The 23,493-nt window shown below is 39.6% G+C and overlaps 1 protein-coding gene across 2 annotated transcripts in view; it reads right to left on the bottom strand.

The window, feature by feature from the left end:
- Positions 1-8,807: 8,807 nt before the first annotated feature.
- The window catches only part of LOC102311078 (cGMP-inhibited 3',5'-cyclic phosphodiesterase A), a 79,605-nt gene continuing 64,919 nt past the window's right edge, over positions 8,808-23,493 (bottom strand). Inside the window, exons 5-14 of one of the 2 annotated variants that reach the window (XM_005929096.2) lie at positions 19,120-19,193; positions 17,406-17,554; positions 17,144-17,281; positions 16,827-16,938; positions 16,493-16,606; positions 15,694-15,893; positions 15,083-15,286; positions 13,939-14,100; positions 9,402-9,663; positions 8,808-9,123 (exon numbers count right to left, since the gene is read on the bottom strand). In XM_005929096.2, the coding sequence (XP_005929158.1) occupies positions 8,819-9,123; positions 9,402-9,663; positions 13,939-14,100; positions 15,083-15,286; positions 15,694-15,893; positions 16,493-16,606; positions 16,827-16,938; positions 17,144-17,281; positions 17,406-17,554; positions 19,120-19,193 (1,720 nt within the window). In that variant the 3' untranslated portion in view covers positions 8,808-8,818. The remainder of the gene's footprint in view (positions 9,124-9,401; positions 9,664-13,938; positions 14,101-15,082; positions 15,287-15,693; positions 15,894-16,492; positions 16,607-16,826; positions 16,939-17,143; positions 17,282-17,405; positions 17,555-19,119; positions 19,194-23,493) is intronic. The other variant, XM_005929097.2, reaches the window with a different exon arrangement.

The following is a 23,493-nucleotide window of genomic DNA, read 5'->3' as shown; positions in this document are numbered from 1 at the left end:
TCTTGTATTATCTGCATTGGTAACAAATTCAGTTCTTCCATAGCCTTATACAAAACTGTTCTTTTGATTGAACTGGTTCTTGGTTTGGGTAACAAAAATCTAACTATCTAACTAGTAGCATATTCTGTCTATATTGAAATACAGTGTTTATACAAATGAATTACTACCTTTGTAACAATAATATTTCTAATAAATACAAGCAAAGAATAAAGAAATCTAAATTTTACAATTAACTGACTTAAGACATTTATGCATTCTTACAATATTTGTTCTACGCTGACAACCATTCAAATCATTTTTGCTGCCTTATTTTGTAACATTTGCAATTTCTTAATCCGTTCCATTGTACCAACCGACCATACTACTGGGCAATAATCAAGATTAGAAAATATCAATGCTTGGATTAATTGCATGGATTTTGGTGCCAAAGACCTTGCATGGCATTTAACTATAAAAATACCATTTCCCATTTTAGCAGTTATATTAGTAATATATGCCCTGTCCAGGAATATTTATTGTTAAGGGTTATTATAGCTTAAAGAAATAAGTGGATAACAGCATTTGCAGAGTCCCTGGTTCAATCCTGGAAGAAGACACAAATCCCTTCGGGCTTACATCATGTGGAACAACCTGCTGGGGTGACGTCTTATGAATAAGGAAGCAGATGAAAGTAGTTTTCATAACTTAAAGAAATACTCATAAAATGACTACAAGCCTGCTATGAAAAATGTAGGGCACAGCCCTATATGCCCTTTTTTGAGACTTGATGCTGGCATCAAATTAAGAATTTGTTAAACAATACCACTTCTAAGTTTCCACATTTTTATGCTTAAATTCTTCCTTGATCAACACGAGACTTACAAGATCTACAAAATCTCCAGAACCGATAAATTAATGTGTGTGTGGTATAAATGTGACTATTAGTTAGATCTAGTCAATCAATTTTTGTCTAATTTGTACACCAAATTTCAATCAAATCTGCTTTCAGTTAATTGTTCTTATTCACGATTGTTAGCTTTTTGAACTACAAGAATGACTAGTGCAATTCCTTGAATGGTATTTCAAAGGGGAAAAAATCCCCACACCCTTGTTTTTTAAAAAAGCGGATAAAGACAATGAATGTGTGAGCCACTCTCCAAATGTCGCCGTTAGGTAAGCATAGCGAATTCATCTGACAGTCTTCAAAACAGACTGCAAATAATATTTAAAGTAAGTCAAGCAGAAGAGCAGCACTCGTTCTTAAACACTGGGGACATTATGTTAATGATTTCATGATGCAAAAAAAGAAGCAGTGTTTTCATAATGCGAGCACTATATGACAGCATATAACTGCATTCACGTCAGCAGGAACAACAGCTCATTCATGAAGCTAATGGAAAATACAAGCAGCTGATTTATGGATGAAGGGCAGCTCAGTAAATACACCAAATTGGCTATTTCATCCTGGGGAGACGAAGAAGCAACAACTTGGTGATATAAAAATATAAAGAAAAAACCTTGTGTGTGGCATGTGGTCTAGTGTTACAAATGATACAGAATGAGAGACAGCAGGGCCAGGATGCTTGTTCAGTGATGTGAACTTCTCACTGAGTGCACTGAACCATAGCATGGCTTTGAACTACTCCTTTCTGTCTTACAGAAAAAAAGCTGAGAGTGCTGAAGATGTAAAGGCTTAAACACTCACTCAACAAGGACAGACATTCAGTGGAGCAGCAGTTTCTTTTGACACAGCTAGTCTGGAAACTATACAAATGCCCACACTCATGTTTTGCACTGGCAAAGCTACATTTTCTTTATAAAACCTCGACCAATTAAGGTTGCACACACAACAAAGATCCCCTGTGTGTAATGAAAGGTTTCTCAATCATTAGTGTGCATAAACATCCACAAAATCCCCCAAACATTTCATATGTTTGGCTTAAAGCCTGTTTAAGTTTCCTCCGATAGAGATGTTGATAGGAAGCATTCCTTTTGTACAATCATACCGCCTTCGCTCTAAAGGTCCTGGTGAATCCAAGTGCCATCTGTTGGCAGGTCCTTTATTGAATCTCAGTGATTAATGGTTACACACCTACAGAAATTGCATTTCTGATGCTACAAATATCAGTGATATGAATGTGTGAGGCTCTTTGCTCTGTTACAGTTTCACTGTGGAAAACACGCCAGGATCTTTTGCGCTTTCAGTTGCGCAAGACAAATGATCACCGAGCGAAAAGCAAACACTTTTAATCAAGCTGAGCTCAAAACACCGAAAAACTTCAAATGATGGTAAGCACGTGACCCCTGTTTAATTATCCATCGGTGGCAGTGCGTGCAGGTTGATTAATCACTGTGTACTCAGTAAGCTTTCACCGAATTCTCCAAATCACCTGCTGTTCTTGCACACAGCTGTGTGCACTGCACCATTTAAGTGTTTGATGATGCACAGTTGAAGCTTCACTGACAGTTTTCTGTTGGGGCTTTTTTTCCCTTGTCACTTGAATCTACAGCTATTATTATACCGCTGATTATCCACTAAATACACACATACGTCAAGAAATGAATACTCTCATTCTCATGAATGACTGGGGATAATAACTCGAAAGAACATCATGATACTTACCCAACTGTGGGGGCTTCAAAGCTTTCTCTCCTAACGACGTATTTGAGGCTACTTCTTATTCAGCACACAAAGAGGAGATGAAATGACATCCAGTGGTTTAAAAGAAAATCTTCAGTCTCTCCTCATTAAGTCGCCTACACTCACACGGTGTGCTCTTAGGCTATGAAGGGAGAACAGCGTGTTTCGCTGGACACGGTAGACACTGAGCACGATCTTCGGTGGAGCACGCATATACCCTGAACAGAGTGGGGGGAGCAAAACTATGCCCAGCCTGCGTTTCATTGAGCCCTAGTAATCTGCAGGCTGTCAAACGTTACATATGGGTGCATGAGTGCAGGTAGATCAAGCAACCCAAATAACTACGTCGTGAATTTCTGCGTTGATTATCTAATAGATTAGACCTGTTGTGACGCAAATTTGCCGCAAAAAAATGCAATAGCCGCTCTGCTTTTCACATAATTCCGCTCAAAGAGTGCATGGATTGTTTGCCAGTGGCTTCCAGTCGCTGAACAGTATGCAGTGTTTACAGCTTTCAAGGGGTGAAGACACTAAAGGTGAACAATTCGACGTTCACAGACAAATGCAAATGAAGTGCATAATACTGTCATTAAGCTGATAATAGTCTGATGGCGTAGTTCTTACTTGTAATTACAGCAGATACTAAATAATGCAGCAGTTTTCACTGCGCATTTTTTGATCAAACCATGACTGTGTTACTCAGTTATAGTGAGTCTGGCTATTTAAGGTCTGGTGTTCATGGTAGCACTGGACAAATCTTGTATACTTTTCTATCCAGTGAAACTTAGTGAATCCTGGAAAAGTCAGCTCTGTTAAAAGTAGGCCAGCAACAGTGAATATTCAATCAAGTTTTCAATCGAGATTCAGTTCTTTGCTTGAAAACTAATTGGACATTTCAGTGAACTTGCCTTGACCCTAGACATGTATCACGTGAATAGGATAAGATGTAGGATAAAATGTCAGTTCAACTTCAGACTGCTTTTCTTACTGGCCTCAGAAAAAAAATGCATGCTCTGTAACAAACAGGCAAACTAATTTAGACAAAAGTAAAAGTCTGCACAAACAACAAAGGTTCAAATGTGCTTTCAGTGTTTGTCCCCTTGATAAAAATAATTAAAAATCAATAAATTAAGTCATGATTTCCTCACTGTGCCTATCAACACAGGAGGGACCTAATCTCTTAAATTCCTCTGTTGCCATGGGGACACCTGGCCTATGTAGCTTTTACTGAATATGTCAAAAACGCCCCATATAGCTTCATTGTTAGTATAACATGAAAATTATGTAGCGAAGGTTTAAAAATATTCTATAATTCTGCCTGTAATCGAATCTAATGTGCTTCCAGTTCTTACAGCTGCTGTCAGGTGGGAATGGTGTGCTTATTCTCTGTGCCCATTATGCAACGCTGTTCTTCACATATGTATCAAATTCTTGTCAGTCTGTCAACAAGATTATATTACCTAACCAAATTTCATGAAATGATAATAAAAAAATTAACAGACAGGAGACTGACCATGGCTGAAGATCCCCCACTGTCCTAAAATAAATTAGAATATGGATTTAGTAGCACTTAATAGAACCTATTAGTTACATACATAGACAGTAAGTAGCCATAACCATAACCTAAGCCATAATCTTTTTATTTTTATTAGAACATGATGTTCTACACTGAGATATACTGTAAAGCCATTTTTCCTGCTGTTGTTTCTTTTTAAGAAGTAAAAAGGATTTTACGGAAAACATGGTAGAACAGAATTCATGGTTTGTACCATATCAAGGTACATACATTCATCCATCCATTAAATTTAGGGGTGCGGGAGGGGCTGGAGCCTATCCCAGCTAATAATAAAATATTTAATGAAAAGCTAATACCTGTAAATTAGAAGCATTTTTGTCTACATATGGCAGCATTCAGTAGTAATATCTTCATATGCCATCTTCCCCAGCTTCCTTTTGTGCCTTTGTTTTATTACAGTGCTCAGTATTTGTCACATATTGATGCATTTTGTTCAAACACAGTGAATTTGCACTTTATGCACTTGCTTCTTCTTCTTCTTGGATCTTGAACAATTAAGCTGTGACCTAAGCATGGTTTACCTGCATGAGCATAAACATCCTTTTTAATATCAGCAAGTATGACTAGCAGCTACATGCCACATTACTTTAATTCTTAAGATTTGTTTTAAGACTTGACAGTATATTAGCTATAATCACAGCTAAATCCCGAAATTATATACACAGGCTCAAATATATCAACTCAAGTATATACAGTAGCATAGTATATATTTGATTAGAGTTGCCTTTTTAAAGAAACGTACCCATACTTACAGAAATGGTTAAACTCTAAATGCAATCAGAGCTCAAAGATGGTTTAATGAAACATGGCACTTTGAAGTGATCAGGAAATTGTGTTATCATGTACACGTTTATAGAATTAAATACAAAGAAGATGCGACACATCGACACAAGCATACCACAGAAACTGTAATCTTGTAATTCAATGTATTCACATTACAACATCCACATGGTTCAGTTTGTGACGTCTACTGATCTTCAAATATATTCACTGTATAATACATAATACCAATATAGGCACTTCCAGTAAGTCTGGCAATATTGAAGCTACAGTATAGTGTCTAAATTACAAAATGGTAAAAATAAATAATGTATATCTAAAAGAGTTTTTGTAGTTTTAAAATTTCTTCACTGTACAGCATGTATGTATTTTGTACAAAATGGAGCATCGACCTGCAAGGAAATCAATTATTTTACTTTCACAAATACTATGTATTTGGACATATTCTTCTTTAGTACATGTGGTAAGTGCAAGGTACTTGTGAGAAGAAAGCAATTAATTCGTTAATTATGTGTCAACTATATAAAAATACATCATCTCCTTTTGTTTACGTAATTGTAAAACTTGTTTGGTTCTCTTGGTTACAATTATTCTACATGTGTGAATAAGCATGGCAATCAACTAAAACAAATGACGACACAAAATATACACGATTAAAACTGATATACGGTGGTATCCACTCAAATGCAAGTATTGACTTGATGTGACTGTGGGGCAAAATGCGCACGCGTTACACTTGCAATCACCAGGAAATAAACACAGTGGACACAGTCCGCTGGCCTTTAAAGATGTTGTGTGATGAATGCTCTAGTGCTTATGTCTGTGAGGCTAAGAGTACGCAGATCAAAGAGGAAGCGCGAGGAGAAATATCCTATAGGACTTTCTGTGAATAATAATTTCATCTGAGTATCCGTGAAGAATTGAAGAACTACTCACAGCATCGCTTTGCCCTTCATTACTTCACAATCTCTATCCCCTTCTCCCCAACAGTACAAGATAATTAAATACAGGACGGAGTCACATTAGAGGGGTCAATGGAAGAATAAACATAGAAGCAAACACACACTGTTTTGCTCTCGCAGATACACTAAATAATGTATATATACATTCAAAAAGGAAGGATTTCTAGAGTGTTTGAGGTGATGCAATTGTGTAATTGTACAGCCTGGAAGTGGAAGTTACAATGAGTCATAGACAGAATGTATGTTTTTCCAATTCTGCACCACTTAAGCTTAGATACACTGAACAGCTTTCCTACATAACATTGATGATAACTCACGGGGCTTTTCCAAAGCGAAATAAAATGTGTCCATTGTGCAGGTAATGATGATTATAGCTCATTGGGCATGAAATGCATCAGCATACAGAAAAGAGCATGCATTTACAAGACACAATGCACCCAGCAACCCATGGTCATTTGAGGCCCAAAGAACTAACATTGTCCCGATTCAATGGCTTGTAAGAATTCTGGCCTGATAAAGGGTTTCATAAATCTGAGATGACCTACTAATCAGTAGGTCAACCAATTATTGAGCTTGTGCGTGCGCTCCTCCCTGTGTAAGACAAACTGCAGAGGAGAGGCAGAAAAAGCAGAACGGCCCATTGTGGATGCGGCGCTCTATTCAGCACAGCCGGACATATTGTGTGACGCTACGTCAACGCAGGATATGCTAGAATACAATGCGTTGACACAGCCGTGTGTTACAGTGTAATTTCACCTCTCGTGTCATGTGTACAGACTCGTATATCTGCCGTCCACCTTTCCAAAGATCAGTTTAAAGAAATCAGATTATGACAGAGAGCAGTGGTGCAGCATGAGATGCTTGCTGACTGCATCCGTAACAGAAATTTGAACTGCTGATTCTAAATAGAGCACTTATTCAATGCATTCATTTTATTTTTAGTTTGTGCGTAAATGTCAGTGATTCAAATTAAGTTGGATATTCATTAGATTTTGTATCTTATTCAAGCTTCTGTATGTACTTGGTTATTTACATTTGTGGCTTTATTTCAGTTGAAAAATGTGACTTAACATTTAACTGTCAGAATTGTTGGTGAATGTCTGGCTGCTAAAATAATTCCTGTGAAATTTCACAGTTTTTAAAATGTTACTCATAAATACTTCCCACCATCACAAAGAAACGGGAGACAGTCGGGACAAAAATCACATGGAAAGAATCTGATGTGACGAAAGGTGAAATTGATAAAACATTACACGCTGCAGTGCTGTTATCTTGACCTGGGTGAAATCATAAAAACGGTTCCCAGCATTTATCTGCTGAACATTGGTTTCATTAAATAAAGCGCAAACTCCAAACAGCTGCAATTGTTACATAAACAGAGAGAATTGCTTTGGCTCCAATGCTGCTGCACCGCCAGTGTGAGAAGACTGACGTGAGAAAAAGTCATGTGATGTTTAAAAAAAAGACAGATTATGATCATCTAAATTTGAAATGACAGGGGAAACATTCCCTTCGTGCATTATCATGCAAACTGATGTAATCAATATTCTTTGCGAAACTTCATCCACCAGCTGATGCACTCTGCCTGCACTGAACTTGAAGAGAAGAATTAACTCCCTGAGGTGCCAGGATGGGATTCAGAGAGAGTCACCATGAAAAAAAATCAAAGTCAGCAGCTGTGACATAAACTAAGCCTTATTTTATGAACAGAGTTAAAGTTTAGATTTCTGGTGTGTTTTTCACGTAATGTCCTGTTATGTGATGTTCACGTTGAATTTCAACAGCTGGGGAGGGTTTCCTGAGGGTTCAAGGTCAGCATCGTTTACAGATTTTAAGCAACAGTAATTATAGATTGCACGACACACTGAGTCCAGCTGCATGAGTATTAAAATGATGATGACAAGAAGAAAAAAGGACTTCCTGTCAAAAGGCGATTTTTAAACAATACTTGAGGGGACACAAATGAATTTGAATTAAATGTCACCTTTTTTGAGATGGCGTTAAGTTTTCTTAAGTGGTAAAAGGATCTGTTTTCTGGTTCTGTTTGAATGCATGATTGCTGCCAGTGCAGGTCCTTTGAATACAATATCTGGGACAGTAATGTATTACAAATAACAAGAAACCTTCTGAATTCATCTATGTCATCTGCAGAGGAATTGTGCACATGAGCGCATTCATTTAAACACGCAGGCACGCACAAATGGGCACACATGCATAGCGTGACGAGCCTCGGGTCTCTGTGTGAAACTAAAATGGTGCATAAAGTACTTCATTTGGCAACAAATGGAAAACATAAAATGTGTAAATAGTTGATATTGTATGCTAATTCCCAAGAGTGAGTCATTTATTTTGGCAAACACCAATGTTCCTCATTTCTTTGACCCCCTTTATAATCCATGTATAGAAAACAAAAACAAAAGAAATAACACACAGCCAGTGGGAGAGCTCAAAAATGCTAAAATTGAAACACAAGTTCATATATATATTTATATATATATGCACTCAGGAAGTAATTATATATAAACTGGCAGCAAATTTCTGGAGTCCTGCGTTACCACAAAGGGCTGAAGCTTGTGCCACCAGGCTTCTTCTTCTTCTTTTGACAGTAGCAAAAGAGTTTTTATCCCAAAGTATAGGAATAGTCCCGTATTGCAATATGGAAAGCTTTATATGTTTGGTGAAATCAAATATTCAGATAACATGTGTAAAGCACATATTTTGCCACCCTGTTTTTTTTCTTTATAGGCACACATTTCCCAAACATCTACAGTGTTGTGTCTAAGTGATGTGCTGGCAAAAACAGGAGTCAGTTAATAGAAAACCAAGTAACACTTCTTCATGTCCTTGTCCTGAATGATGCCATATTTCCCCTGTGTTGTTTCATTGTGGGTCCCCCTCCTCTAGTTGCTCTTGAGGTTTAGAGTCTTCCCTCAGAGCTACAGGCCATTCTGGTTCCTCCTCTGGATCCTCTCCTTCTATCAGCTCCTCTCTGCTACCTGACTCCTCTTCCTCTTCATGAATAGCCAGAATAGGTTCAGCTACATTGTTTAAATGGACAGGCTCCGCTCCTTGTGCCTGTTTTTGGTTCTCTTCTGCAATCACCTTTTTCCACATCTCGTGGTTCTCCAGCAGGTGCTGCGTGATCTGGCAGAAGACTTTCCTCCTCTTCTTGGGAGTTGCTTTCTCTGAAGAAAACAAACCTCCGTGAATTAATACGTCCGTCGTTCTCTGTGATCAGACATCTTTGGCAGGGGTAAAAACTTACGAGTGGGAGGAAATGCCTCCCCAAACGTCTCATCTTTTACAGGAATCTAAGTTGTCCTTCTTTTCTTTTTGTTAATCAAAAAATGCTGCCCATAAATGCACAAACAAATTATTCTAAACAAATAAATTTCTCTTTTTAGATAGACATTCAAATATAAATACTGTTATCATTATTGCAGATTTACATTTGAATACTTACGGGACGCTTCCGAGCAGGTGGATGTGTCTTCCTCTGCAGTATCCTCCTCCTCCTCCTCCTCCTCCTCATTCTCTCCAACCTCTGGCCCCTCCTCCGGGTTGGGTTCCACCCATCGTCCAGGCATGAGGCTGGCCGAGTCATAGGAGTTACACAGGGGTCCAACGATGTGGGTGATGAAGGATTCCTGGAGTTTGGCCAGCTGTGGGGCTGCTCGATCCATGAAAGGGCTGACAGGAAGGCCAAGGCTGGACTCCTCATCACCCTACACAAAGTATAAGCCATTTAGATATAAAATTATCGCCAGTTAATTTCATATTGTTTGCAGGAAATGAGTAATTGTGGTTAGCATAAGCATAACTGATTCTGAGATTGGGTTTGACTGAAGGGAAACCAGGTGGAAAAACTGATGGCAGAGGTCAAATTTTCCAGTACACCATAACAGTGACCTGTTACACACAAGAGCAAGATCTCTCCTAAATGGAATGCAGCCATAATTAATATATTTATCCCACTTCAGCTTCTGATATGCAAGACAAAATTTGAAAACCGCTGCCATAGATTTTTTGTTTTGCAGTAAGAGATGTTTTTAGTCATCTGTTAATGACTGCGAAAGCCGGCTGCTTAAGATTCATATCATTTGTTTTTGTCCAGGTCATATGCCAATCAAAGAAGGGCAAGTACTAATACTGAAACATAGTCGCCCTCTTCTGTATTTTTTTCCTGTACGTAGACTTCTGGATTTCAGGCATGATTGATTTTTTGCTCCCCTTAATTCCCCCTTTATTTAATCCCTCCGACATATTGAGAAAGTAATGGAAGTGCTCCTTCTGAGAGCTGCTATTGTGTAAGGAGCTGTCATAACTCCATGACAGGACTATTGTATCTTTTCAGTCACATATTGTACATTTAAATGTTACATAAGAGAAGAACAGTGGAGACAGCTGGGGTATCTTATAGCTTTGTTTAAAAGACAACAACTAATGATTCATATATGCTGTAGGCCTTATGTATGCTTGGCTTCGTTGTCATTGTAATAACATCATATGTAATCATGGCCTATTTTTTTTGGTCCTGCAGTACCAAACAGAATCTGTTTTTGCCTTTAGTCTAAAGCCACCCACAGTGAATTTTTGTTACAGTATTTAGGCTTGGCACACACCTCAGCTAATTGCTTCTGGGTCAAGAAGAATATGCTCACGCCCTTATCTTGACTACGGTTACTAGGTGACGACACACCCTGCGCATTATGTGCCTCTGAATTTTTTGGGAGGAGAGGCACATAGAGCAAAAGCTCTACAGGATATTTGTGTTCATCACCACGTCTAGCAGCACTGTCCTTTTAGTTGTTTTGTATGCGGTGATGCTAGCACAGCTGCAATTCACGTCAGATCAGAGTTTTTGGTTTCACCTGAAATTTCAACTCCATAAAAGAAAAGAAAGAAAAGAAAATAACCACCAAAACAATACATCCCAGCTGTCACAGAGCGAGAGGTAGAGGGTTACACCCTGGACATAGTTGCTAAGCTGTTGCATGGCTAACAGAGAGAGAGACATAACCATTACACTCACATCTACAGCCAATTTAGAATCACTAATTAACCTGACCCCACTAACTGCATGTCTTTGCACTGTGGAAGGAAGCTGGAGTACCTGGAGAGATCCTGAACATGCAAAACTCCACACAGAAAGGCCCAGACGGTAGATTAAAACCCAGGACTTTCTTGCTGTGAGCCAACAGAGTCAACCACCAGGCTCAAACGGGCTCAAACACTCAAGTGTTTTTAAAGCAGGATGTGTGTCAGTGTGTGCCTGTTTGTCTATGTCTATTTGTCAGGTCAGTTTTAAACTCCCCCTGTCTCTGAGAAAAGCTCAAGCTCGACCAGGTTTGGGGCCTATTTACCCGCGACACACTCCCTGCCCGTGGCTGGTGCCCCCACCAGTGAATTGCTGGTTCTCAGTGTCTGGGGCTGGATACTCCGGTGTGTACTGGCTCGCTCCTGGCGGCTGCTTTGCGGGGCGTGGGCCCTGCTCTTCTACTCTATTTTTCTCTCCCTTCTGCTTCTTCTGTTAACTTTTTCCCCAACTTCATTTTCTTTTACTTTTTCTTTTCTTATAGGCCTCCAGTCTTGTCTGTTATGGCTCTTTATCAGTCTACTCAATCCGCTGGTGAAGTATTACAAGTTGTCACAAGTATTCAGGGAGTTGGCAGAGGCCACAGGTAAATACTCTTGGTTTCCTGTCAGCTTCTCCTACCTTTATCTGTATCTTTTAGTGTGTGCTTTCTAACCCCCCTGTAGGTGTAAATGTGAGAGTAAATGGTTGTCTGTCTCTATGTAACAGTCTTGCAATAGACTGGGGACCTGTCCAGGATGTACCCTGCCTCTCCCCCTATGACGGCTGGGACAGGCTCCAGGCCCCTGGGACAGCCGAGTTAGATAAGCAAAAGAAATGGATGGATGGATGGATGCTTGCCAAAACTAACAACAAAAGCTGACTTCTTGGAGAGCATCTGGCAATATAATAGATTGGTGTGTATGCCCCAGGTAAGACTGAAGTTCATAAAGGAGATGGACCAAAGGCCCTAGATGTGAAACAAAGAACAGCAAAGAACGACTTCTACACAATGTACAGATATAAATCTACAGTATTATAAATACTGTGCCACTGCATGGGGAACGCCTCAACTTTTACAAACTAAACAGAGCATAAAAGTGTCATCAAAGGGAAGTTGGGATAAATGAAAATTCAGGCGCCTACATGAGGAGGCAGTTAATGAAATTTTCTTCCAGCCATGAGTTTGTATTAATTTAGACAGCATCTGCTCACTGTCATTATATAACGCTTCTGTTTAGGCTACTGTAATGACAGGGAAAACCGGATCTCAGAGCTCCTCCTCCCCTCGTTGTATCCTCTTTTATGTGAGTCCAACTGTTAATAAATTCCATCAAATTGAAGATCTGTCTGAGATCCAGTCGTTTTATAAAACTCATTTGGTTTTGCGTTACAATCTTTCTGCTCTGTGGGAACAGAGGCTTTCTAGTCTATAGTGTACAGTATGACACTTGGGGTTGGTTACCAAGGCAACTAGGAATCCTTGCTATAGCTGTTATTCATTCATATCCGGGAAGACGTCACACACAACATACATGCTGTGCTTTTCTTAGGGCCAATTTTTTACAAATATTACATGTATTTATTTATTTTCTGTCTAACAGGGTTGTGTTTTCTTTCATGGTTCTTTGATAAAGTGCTATCCTGGAAATAGATTGCTATTTAATTGTAAATCAGAAGGAATCTTTTTGAAGAAAGAGTATGTTACTGTATGCTAATCCAGTCAGCTTTCCTGGCTGTTTGACTGCTGGTTTATTTTTTGCATAATTTCCACTTTCTCATGTTGTCAGACTCATTGCTGACATCACTGCTGTAGTCCAATCATCTTTCTGCCTGCCTTCTGTGAGCCAGTGAGCCTCCATCCTCCATTAACTTGGCCTCCAATAACACTGTGAGCAATCTTGAAGTCGTTGTATGTTCTTCAATATCTCTAAAATTAGAAACATCCTTTCTCAGAGTGAAGCTGAAAAACTAGTTCATGCATCTATTACTTGTAGACTGTAATTCGTTCTTATCAGGCTGTCCTAAAAACTCCCTTCACTTGATCCAAAATGCTGCAGTAAGAATACTGACAGGGACTAGAAAGAGAGAGCATATTTCTCCCATATTATTGTCAATGGCTCCAGAATCAAATTTAAAATCCTTCTCATCACATCGTCCCTCTACCTTTGCTGTTGCAGAATTCAAGCCATTCATTTCAACTCAAGATTAGTTAGAGTTCAGTTCTCGCTTAAAATATCTCCTCTGTTTCTGTTTCTCTGTTTCTCCTCTGTTTGTAGGACTTTAAAGACCTGCATTTCCAGATTCGGGAACCGTTTCTATCCAACAGCCAAAAATGAACTCAGTTTTCCCCTCCCAGTATCTTTCCAATAGCTCTAAGTCACTAGTTGCACAGAAATAGCACTTTTTTATTTTATTTTTATCTTTTAAGTACATTGCTTTATAGATTGGATTTCTATAGTATTGCATTTTTTATTACTTTTTTATTTTGTTTTGTTTTTACAGCTTTATTGGGCATGTGTAAAATGCAACTTTCTCTTGTTAAAGACAACAAATCATATTGTATGTGTTGCATGTCATGACATTAGAGGTAGTCTAATTCTACTACCTCTAAGTATATCCTGTAAATTACATAGAAATAAAAACTAAATTGTTGCTAGCAGTGCTTCAGCAATGTTATTTCAGTCTATGAAATCATAATCAATTATTTACACATTATTGTTATTATTCAAATAATACATATTAATGCATAAACCACCCGAATATTACTAAAAAGGTCATGGCTCAAAAGTTACACTGACACTGGTATGATTAGTGTTATGCGACAGTACTATACTGTACTGTGTGGTGTCATGTTGGTGTGCAGGTGCACCCTGACCTTTAACTTAGCTGAGTTCTTAGGTCCCATAAAAGATGGTTCACACACCTGTTCATAGAACTCATTGACAATGCCCTCTGTCCATTGCAGATGTAGCTCCTTGCACTTCAGAGGCCCATTTATATCAGCGAGTTTGATGCACATCTGGCAGACTAGCAACCTGTCATTCTCGTTAGACCAGTCGATACCTGTAGATGGATCATCACCTACCTGAGGGATTGACAGACAGCCATGACAGCATTAGCATATTCAAACACGTTATGTAAGCACAGCTATAATCTTCTGCTGAAATGTTTTCTGTTAAGCTAAAGTTTACAGCATCAGTTCATTGGACTGAGGACGAAACAAACATATATAAGACTTTGTAGTTAAGCTAATACTGACATAACCCAATTCTTATTGTCAAAGCTACTTACTATATAAACAATGCTTCAATAAGGTGCTTTAACCTATACAGAGCTTGAACATATTTCTAAGAAAAGCAGGACTCAATCATATATAAAGTTGATCTCAGCACTTTTTGAATGAATCGATTATTTCTAGTTAAGCTTAATGAGCTTTGGATCTAAAGAGGCTCAGGAAACAGGAAAGCTTGACGGCTACTTCACCCAAAGCTAATTCGCGTCCAGGAAGAGCAGAGCAGGGACTCTGAGAGACCTTATTGTTACTTCTGCTGCCAAACCAGCAACCTCAATGTTAGCTGACAGGCCTTGGCCATCGAGCAGCAACGCTGTAGTAGAACTCACAATGAGAAGAATGCGGACCCTCAAATCGAAAGCCAACACTGTGTCTGCACTCCAGTGAGTTCTTGAAGGCTATGGGGTACTTTGTGTTGTTGACTTACATTGAGAGCACTGCAATGTATTGCACAAACAGATCTGCTCCTCAAAGACCACTTGACAGCTTCCTTTTCCTGAAGCGTTGTCCCAGTTTTTAAAAGAACTGATCTGTTAGGAAAGCATGTCTACAGAATATGTTTGACCCCAACTTTTCCAAGCAATTTATTACTTGGCTATTTAATTTTAACAATAACCAAAAAAAAAAAATCAATTGTAAGCTTTTCATGTTATATTTGAAGACAGATATGCTCAACTCAATGTTTACACTGGCTTAAAAGGATAAACTCCCTCTGAAGAGTTCTTTAATTTGTCAAATGAATGTGAAACATTGAACAGGGATGTTTTTAGAATACCTTGGCATTGAACTCAGCTAGGAAGTCAAAATGCTTCTTCAGATCAGTGGCCAGTATGGCCTCAATGACCAGGAAACGGAAGCGTTTGAACTCCACATGGTCCAGATTGACCAGGAAGTTGTACTCTGGCTGTGACAGGAAGAGGTTCCAGGCTGCGGCAGCGTGGTGGTTTTCCAAAACTGAGCGGTCGTTGTAGAGCACCGCCTGTCAAACAAAACAAACCATAATTGTTAGACACTACTGACAGGGAAATTAAAGCCTACATTATTGCTCTCTGATAGGCAAGCTACTCTTTCAGTATCATTATGTCATCATTGCTCAAAATTGGGTAATTTACTTAATACAATAATTTCTATGATTTCTTTTTATTGATAACACAATGTAGAACTAGACCAAACAGTAACATTTCTACCTGGTAACCTGTAAACAGGTATTCTAACTGTTGATTTGTTTGTTTTTTGAAGCAGGCTAACAGTGAAATAGACAAATAATCTATCAAATGATAATTCAGGTGAAAAAGAAAAAAAAAGGGTGTGACAGTAAATCAAGTAAACAAACTTTTATTTAATCACATACTGTTGACCATGCTGTAGGCTGAATAGCATGAGCACCTGTGGGGCGCTGGTGGCCACGAGGAAAGCGTTTGTCCGCCCTGGGTGATCATAATCGTGCATGGCGGCAGCCACATAAAGAGCCATGAGCTCCAGAGCAGGTATGAGGCCTGACAGGCAGCCATAACCATCTTCTGACACAGTGTAGGTCTTTGAAACCAGGAAGCCCATGTGACTGTGTGTTATTCCACTGTCAGAGTCTAGCCACGGGGGAGAAGACAAAGTGAGGAGGCTGAAGAGAAAGGTGTCAGAATTTACACAAGACACACACAACTGTACAGTACCTTCATCTGCACACACCTAAACACGCGCACGCACGTGCTCTGGAGCACAACACACAGAAGCACACACACACACTTTAACGTTCAAATCCACTTATATGTGGATCAAAGGGATGGCCCTAGTAAGGCATACAAATGAGGTTATGGAAATATGGGTAAGAGGGAACTCTAATCTGCCTGCAATTTCATGCCGTTCTAGACTTCAAATAGTGTTTGGTATGCAAGTGCCAAAAGCCTGAGTAAGATAAGACCAACTTTGAGTGGGATAAGAACACACACTCCTGCAGGTTTGATACTTTGACATTAATGAGATGGCTGCAGGGGATGTGAAAAAATTCAGGATCAAAAAAAAATGACCTACATATAGAAAATCTTAAGCGCAAAAAAGTACAGTAGAGCAAATATTGTTCTTATTTAAAAACTTGACAACAAGTTTTGCATACTTTTATGGACTGATGGATACACATACACACCTGTCAGGACATCAGCTGTCAGCATGCATGCACTGATGGACATACCTGAGTCACTGGCAGAGCCGTGGTCAGTCATGAGGCTGGGCAGGCCAGGCACAGGCTGCGTGGTGAGGTACCAGACTGCGTGAAGCACATCTGTGGCATGGACCCTGTTGTGATCTGGATTAGAGAAGATAACAAGTCTGCTCAGTGTGTGTGATCGTCTCCACCAGGGTGCAGTGTTGGGCTGCTAATGTCTGTTCAATTAAACTTCAAGGCAGTGCAGAGTACTAATGCTGCATAGATTGCTCAACATTTCCATCTAGTGGCTGCTTTCATCCTTGCAACGAGTAATCTGAAGCAAAGTGAAAAACAAAAGCAGGAAGATGCTCGAGCTTACATGGTATGTCTCTGTAACCATTCTCAAGGGCATGGAAGTAGTTCATGAATTCTTTTACGGGGATCTTAAAAGTCTGAAACAGGCCAGTGTCCTCAAAGAGCCTATATGATACCTGAAAGATAAAATATATATATATATATATATCAGACCCCATGGACATCACCAGATCCAGATATATTAAATATAACAAAAGTGTTCAATAAATGTGTAAAACTGAAAAATGTAATGAAAAAAATTAAAAGACAGTGTTATAAATACTAAAGTATGCTACTGTTTTGTAATATAAAATAATTTGTCACTTTGACACTCTGGCGGACCTGACTGAGGATTCGTCCACATTTCCCATTGGTCTTCTCTATCAAGGTGAAGATGGGGAAGTTCCAATTGTTCAGCTGACTCATCAGAGGTTCCAGGCCCTCCATTATTAAAGGCTCTGGTGCCAAGATTGGTTTGTCCTGCGTGAGTAACAAATGGTCAAAAGACGTGAAAACAATAAGGAAAATATTACATAAGGAGTACATGTTCCTGTTTTATTAGCAGTACTAATGTGACTGAGACAGCTGCTTTGGCCCGCCTTACCTCCGGAGGTATTAGTGCATGGAGGATGACATTCTGGGAGTTTTTTCCTTCTTCTGCATCGTCCTCTGTATGTGCTACATCACTGCTGTCACTGTGGTTGGCTTCGTGGGTGCTGTCATAGTCTGATGACACAACCACTTGGTCCTCTGCTGGCGTAAGAAAAACAAAGAGATGTCACACTGCGGCCTCGGGAGAAAATCCACTGTTAATCTTCTTAAACTGATGCATATCACTAGGTTTCTTGGAGTATGTGGATTTACGTCTTCTCTATATCCACTTCCTTTAATCCTGGCTTGTTGTAATAGGTTATTTTCTGCAGGTCCCATAGAAAGTCACTGCTGCCTTCATTAACACTCAAAGATCCCCGATTGCTGCCTCTCACGTGACTGAAAGCAAGTTTTAATAGTGAGTCTGCTTGGAGGTGCTACTTTATAAAGCAGCACACTTAGTTCTTTCTACAGAAACTTATATGTGCTCATGTTGAGTGCTGCTCACAAACTTTAGGAGCAGTAGAATAAACAACATTGTAGTACATTTTTAACAAGAATGAACGCTCTGCCCAGCTCAGCAACAACAAAAGAGCCGAAAGACCACAGAAGACAAAAAATGCACGATGACAGAATTATTTCCATAGTTAGAAAAAACTATTTCACAGCATTTAACCGAGTTGAGAGCACTCTCAATGAGGTAGGCGTATCATCGTCTACAATCAAGGTCTACAATCAAGAGACGCCTTCATAAATACAGAGGGTTTACAACAAAGTAAAAACCACTGGTTATGCTCAAGAACAAGAATTTCAGATGAACCCAAGATTAATGATGGGAGGATAAAAATATGGTCGAGAGAAACAGCTCGTGATTTGAAGCAAACCGAGGTATTTGTCAAACATGGTGGAGGCAGTGTTATGGCTTGGGCATTTATAGCTGCCAGTGGAACCGGGTCACTCATCATTGATGATGATGTGACTGCTGATACGAGCAGCAGGAGGAATTCTGATGTGTAGGGAGCTATATAGACTCAGCCAAACTGATCGGACAGCTCTTCACTGTGCAAAAGCAACCCAAGAGTTTCTATAGGCAAAAAAAAACCCAAGTCAGTCATTGGCCAAGTCAGTCACCTGATCTCAGCCCAACGGAGCATGCTTTTCAGTTGTCAGATACAAAACTTGATGCAGGAAGATCCACAAATAAGAAGCACCAGGTGTTCTCAATGAGGGAAGCAAGAATTTGGCGATGACAATGTGTTTTAGACTTTATGCATCCATTAATGTATAAAATTATGTTAATTTGTTGAGTTAATTTTGAGCTTCTTAAAATGCAGACTGTGTGTGAAAATAGCTGTAATTACTAAACAGTTGATGAAAAGTGGTTGTTAAACCCCTTGAATTAATGCTGAAGTTTGCACTTCTATCACATTGTGACTGTTTGAATTCAAAACCACTGTGATGGTGTAGAGAGGCAACTAACTGTATGAGATACTGCAGAGGTAGTGTTCCTTTATCATCAACACAAACTCATTACTCGAGTCATTTGTTTGGGGTTTTCTGTGCGTGTTTACTATATATATCAATCTCCCATATCAGCTGAGTGCAATGGAAACAAACAGTCTCAAAGAGAGAGAAACAAAAGCGATTCAGTGTTTATGCCAGCAAACGTAACACAAACACTCTTCCCATGCTGCTTTGCGGGAATGCTAGAAAGACTGGGGGCATACCTGAACGTGGTATCCTGTCTCCCTTGTCTAAAGAGCCCTCACCGTGGTTCAGTCTGATGTATGGTCTCCCACAACTGTAGAAAAGAGGGGATTCACTGTTAGTTAAATAAAAGAGTTTCTATTTATCTCAGATGTGCATTCCTAACTACTGCGTGTGGATATACTTGAGTTACAATCACACTCTAGTGACCTGTATCTTTTTGAGCAGATGACGATAACATGAAATGTTTATTCCTTTGATTTAATTATTTGATTATTATCAGAATGCAAATAATTCCACGCCATTCACAGCAGTTCAAAGTTAACAGGCAAAACACATGGAAGATAAATACAGAATATATGTATTAGTCTATCTGCGGCTCTGCTAAAGAAGTGTGAATATCGCTGTTCGCCACATCTGTCTTCGATGTGTAAACAGTCAGAAGAAGTTGTCAAGTAGGAAAAAAAAAAAGAACTTAATGGGGTTCCTACTGTGCAGCCCCCACACGAAAACAGCCGTTGCACACTTGCTTCAAGAAAATACGTAGTAATGAATCTAATGGATGCGCACATTAACACAATGCAACTGGAATAAACAACAAAGCAAACTCCAAACGCTGGCATTGTTATGAATGATTCATTAGAAACTGAGCCCACCCTCTTTGAGATTTATGACAGACCAGTGTCGGCCTCAACAACAACTCACTTTCTTAGTCTCAGATGAAAACATTCCCATCTGATGACTGGCTTTATAAATCAAACAGCAAATGTTATCTTCTGTGGAAAGAACTGGCCTTTACTGGTCAGTTAGCTGTGTGACACCACGGGGAGCCTCCCAGACTTTTCCCAACAGATTTTCCGTGTTTCTCCACTGAGGCCACTGTCAGGCTGTAGGTGGTTCCAATTAAAATACCTCTCCCTAAATGTTGTAAAACCTGCCTACTCGGAGCAGGAAATGCCTGCCGTTAGAGCATGGTGTCACAGGGAGCACAAAGGCCTGTAGTGTGTCTATCTCCTCCTGATAAAGTGTTTCTGGAACACTTTTGAGCTGTACCCACCCAGCATAATGCTCCTAAGGCCCCAACAAAGGGAGTTCTGTTGTGTTTGTACGGCCAGGTTGGACCACTGTGTCTAATGCCTAGCAGGTGTGGAATATAAAATAGTTTGATAGTTTGGCGGTTGAACAGTTAGTACATTATTGTCAGGGGGGTCTGGGCAGGCAGCAGCACTTGGCTTAAAAGGTTTACTTTTAATGAAAGTTGAAGAACTGGCAGACACTTTTCCTATTCTGCTAATGCAGCAGAATAACCTTGAGCCTTGAGCACAAAATGTAAATAAGGAGGCCGGTCATTTTCAGTCGAGGAATCTGCCAATCATATATCAAGTGGCTCTCCTTTTATCGCTCGCTCTCTCACTCACGCAGAAACTAAGTACACATGATATACACTCCACTTTCAATTTGCTATCATGTTCTATGCTAGAAATAACATTTATATACCAGTAGTAAGAATTTACTTTGCCTTTTGGGAGAACGCAACTGTCAGCTGTAAACACATTTGCTGTGTGGAGTCAACAGACACCATCCTATAGTGTGGTTTTATTGAGGAATTCAAAGTGGAATTTAGTTAAATTAAGCCAAAGGTTTTAAGGTTGCGGTTTCTCTAATACAACAATGTCGCTATCTGCAATTCTGTAACCTTAACCACGTAAAGATTGAAAAATATTTCTGTGCAGAGCGATGAGTCTTACAGAAAAATAAACGCACCGAGGGCTTCAAATCAATTTCAATATGTGGTAGTGTGTAAATGATTATTCTACACAAGCTCATTGTTGGTAAGAACAAAAAAGAAATACAGTTTTTCCAAAATATCTCCCCTGTTTTCAAAAAACAGGAAATTTAACATGCATCATACAGTGAATTTTCGATTAAAAAAATGACACGCGCTATATTTCAATCAACTAACCACACAACTTCTTTTGGTTCTTCTTAGTACAACTGCTCGTGTCCTTTTTTTATTATGTCATTGTGCTCTAAAATCAGTTTTATGGATCAGGCGCAGTTTTGTCTCATCATCAAGGTCAAGGTTGGTTTCTTGCCTTATAACATACATAACAAAATAAATAAAATGCTCTTCATCTCTAAACCAAAAGGCACTTGGCACTCACTCTGTAACTATGATGCTTAATCAAGCAAATGTAATTCAGTTTAAATTGCAGCCCTGCCTGCTTTTCCTCATTTTTGAGGACTTCTTCTTGTATGGCCTGAGCCGTGCCGTGGCCTCAGCCTGCTAACCTTTCCGCTGCAGATTTTTTACTCAGCCACTTGCAGCAGGTTGACAGATTACCTTTGGTTCAGAGCCACGACGGACAGTGCCAAAGCCACGATAAACACCACAGCTATTATTTCTGCTTCCAGTAATCTACCTACTCTCGAGCCAGATGACGTGAAGAAGATAACAACACAGTGGCTGGGGCTGAGGGAAATGGAAGGCATTCAATTGGGCCCTTTAAACAGGGTCTATCTGATAAAAAAAAAAAAGGTGATAATGTAGCTTTGAAGTTGGTGTTATTCCTTCTTAACAGTGTACGTCATTGAAGGCTGACATGATGGAAAAACGAGGGAGGGGGAAAAAAAGAAGCCTAATGTCCTAATTAAGATTGTGCAGATTTGATGATGGAGTAGAGAGAAGGCAATTGAAGCCATGTGTTCATTTTCGCCCAACCTCCCTTCCATGTGTTCGCTCTCTCTCTCCTTCCCTCTTTCCCAACACTCTGTGTGAGGATGTATCAGGAATGATTAGTGGTGGTGTGTCAGTGATGTGAAAGGAAATTCATAGGCTTCTGGTCTTGGCCAGACACTCTAACAAATACAGTTTAGAGTACATAAATTACCAAAAACACTCCTTATTACTCCCTAACATGTGTGATTTAGGTGTCAAAGCCTACTTGAGAAATGACGTGTTGGCAGGTTGCTGCTTGCTAAGAGACCATCAAAGGTCGGATCCCAAACACAGCAAGTTGCTTTCAGTCAGCATGGGCTCTGGTTAAGTGTCTTTCAGCTAAACACCGAAGCCTTACCAGCCCTATTTGATTATTTCAGGCATCTGGATAAGAGCTAGATGCCTACAATGCATTTAACTGAAGTGCTGCTCAGAAAAGAGCCCTCTCCACTGCTGTGAACGAAACCTGGAAAATCTCTGTGTTTTCCAATTGTTTCCGGACCGTGTGAGCCAGAAGAAGCAGCTGTATCTAAGAGTGCGAGTGTGTGAGTTAATTGTGGTGTTCTCGTGACTGGGGAGAGAACCAGGTGTTTGTTTACATTCAGTAAGTGGCCTTAGCTGGGGCATGCTGCTGGGCTGCGCTAAGATATAAGACCAGGCAACGGGGCTTTGTGTACAGAAGCTTTGTGTTCAAGTATCACACTGTCACTGTGCAAACAGGACCAAACACGACGCTGGCAGGCGCAGGCTACGCAGGTCTTTGGAGGGCTGAAGGCACAAAAGAAAGCAGTGCAAAGAGTTTAATGCAGTAAAAAAAGAACTTAAGGCTTTCTAATATAGATTGATTATTACAATAAGCCTCCACTCAGACTTTTGTTAGAGCTTTTAAAAAGAGGCGCAAGGTCCATTTTTGTAGAAAAATATACACAATACAACATCTAACCCTAAATACTATGAGCATCACTCTGACACCATATCAGCCAGGACTCCTTTGCAAAGTCTTTCCATAAGAGTATGGAACTTGGACAACAACACAATTTTAACTGTTTTTGCCTCCTTCCACCATCGCAGTGGATTTTAAGGTGTGATTGAAGTGCAGAGTTTCAGCTTTAATTCAAGTAGTTTAACAAAAATTTACCTTTAAGGTATTACAGTAATTTTTAGACATAGTCCTGAATATAATTTCGGGAATACTTATGGGTCTTTGGCAAAGAATTTCTAATGGGATCTCTGTTGGAATTAATTAAGTAAGTAAGTAAAGAAAGCCAGTTTGGTCATGGAACACGAGTTTAACGACCACAAACTAAAATAAATACTGTGGGTTTGTTTACCACGAGGTGAAGACACAGCATTGCCGACTAGACTTTTTCTCCAAGGTATAAAAAAATGTAAAAAACTACCTTGGAAACAGCACACATGTGGTTTTTATGGAAAACGCTTACTTTTACAGTACGACCATTATCATTAGATAGCTTCACTTAACAAATCTTAAAGCAAAAAACTTAACAATACACAACTAAAGTCTGGCTGGTATCACTTGCTAACGACAACATGGATGAAATCACTTGAGCCAGGGTACCTGCCCTCATTAGCCACGACTTGTACACCTGATTGAACATCGATGCCCTGTGATTGCTATTGTTTCATGCTACTCTAAAAAAAAAAATTATATATA

This window comes from Haplochromis burtoni, unplaced genomic scaffold (genome assembly GCF_018398535.1).
Source record: "Haplochromis burtoni strain Fernald_Lab_line unplaced genomic scaffold, NCSU_Asbu1 Contig_77, whole genome shotgun sequence".
Classification (NCBI taxonomy): Eukaryota; Metazoa; Chordata; class Actinopteri; order Cichliformes; family Cichlidae; genus Haplochromis; species Haplochromis burtoni.
Note: the sequence above shows the minus strand (reverse complement) of the source record. Positions and strands in the feature narration are given on the sequence as shown.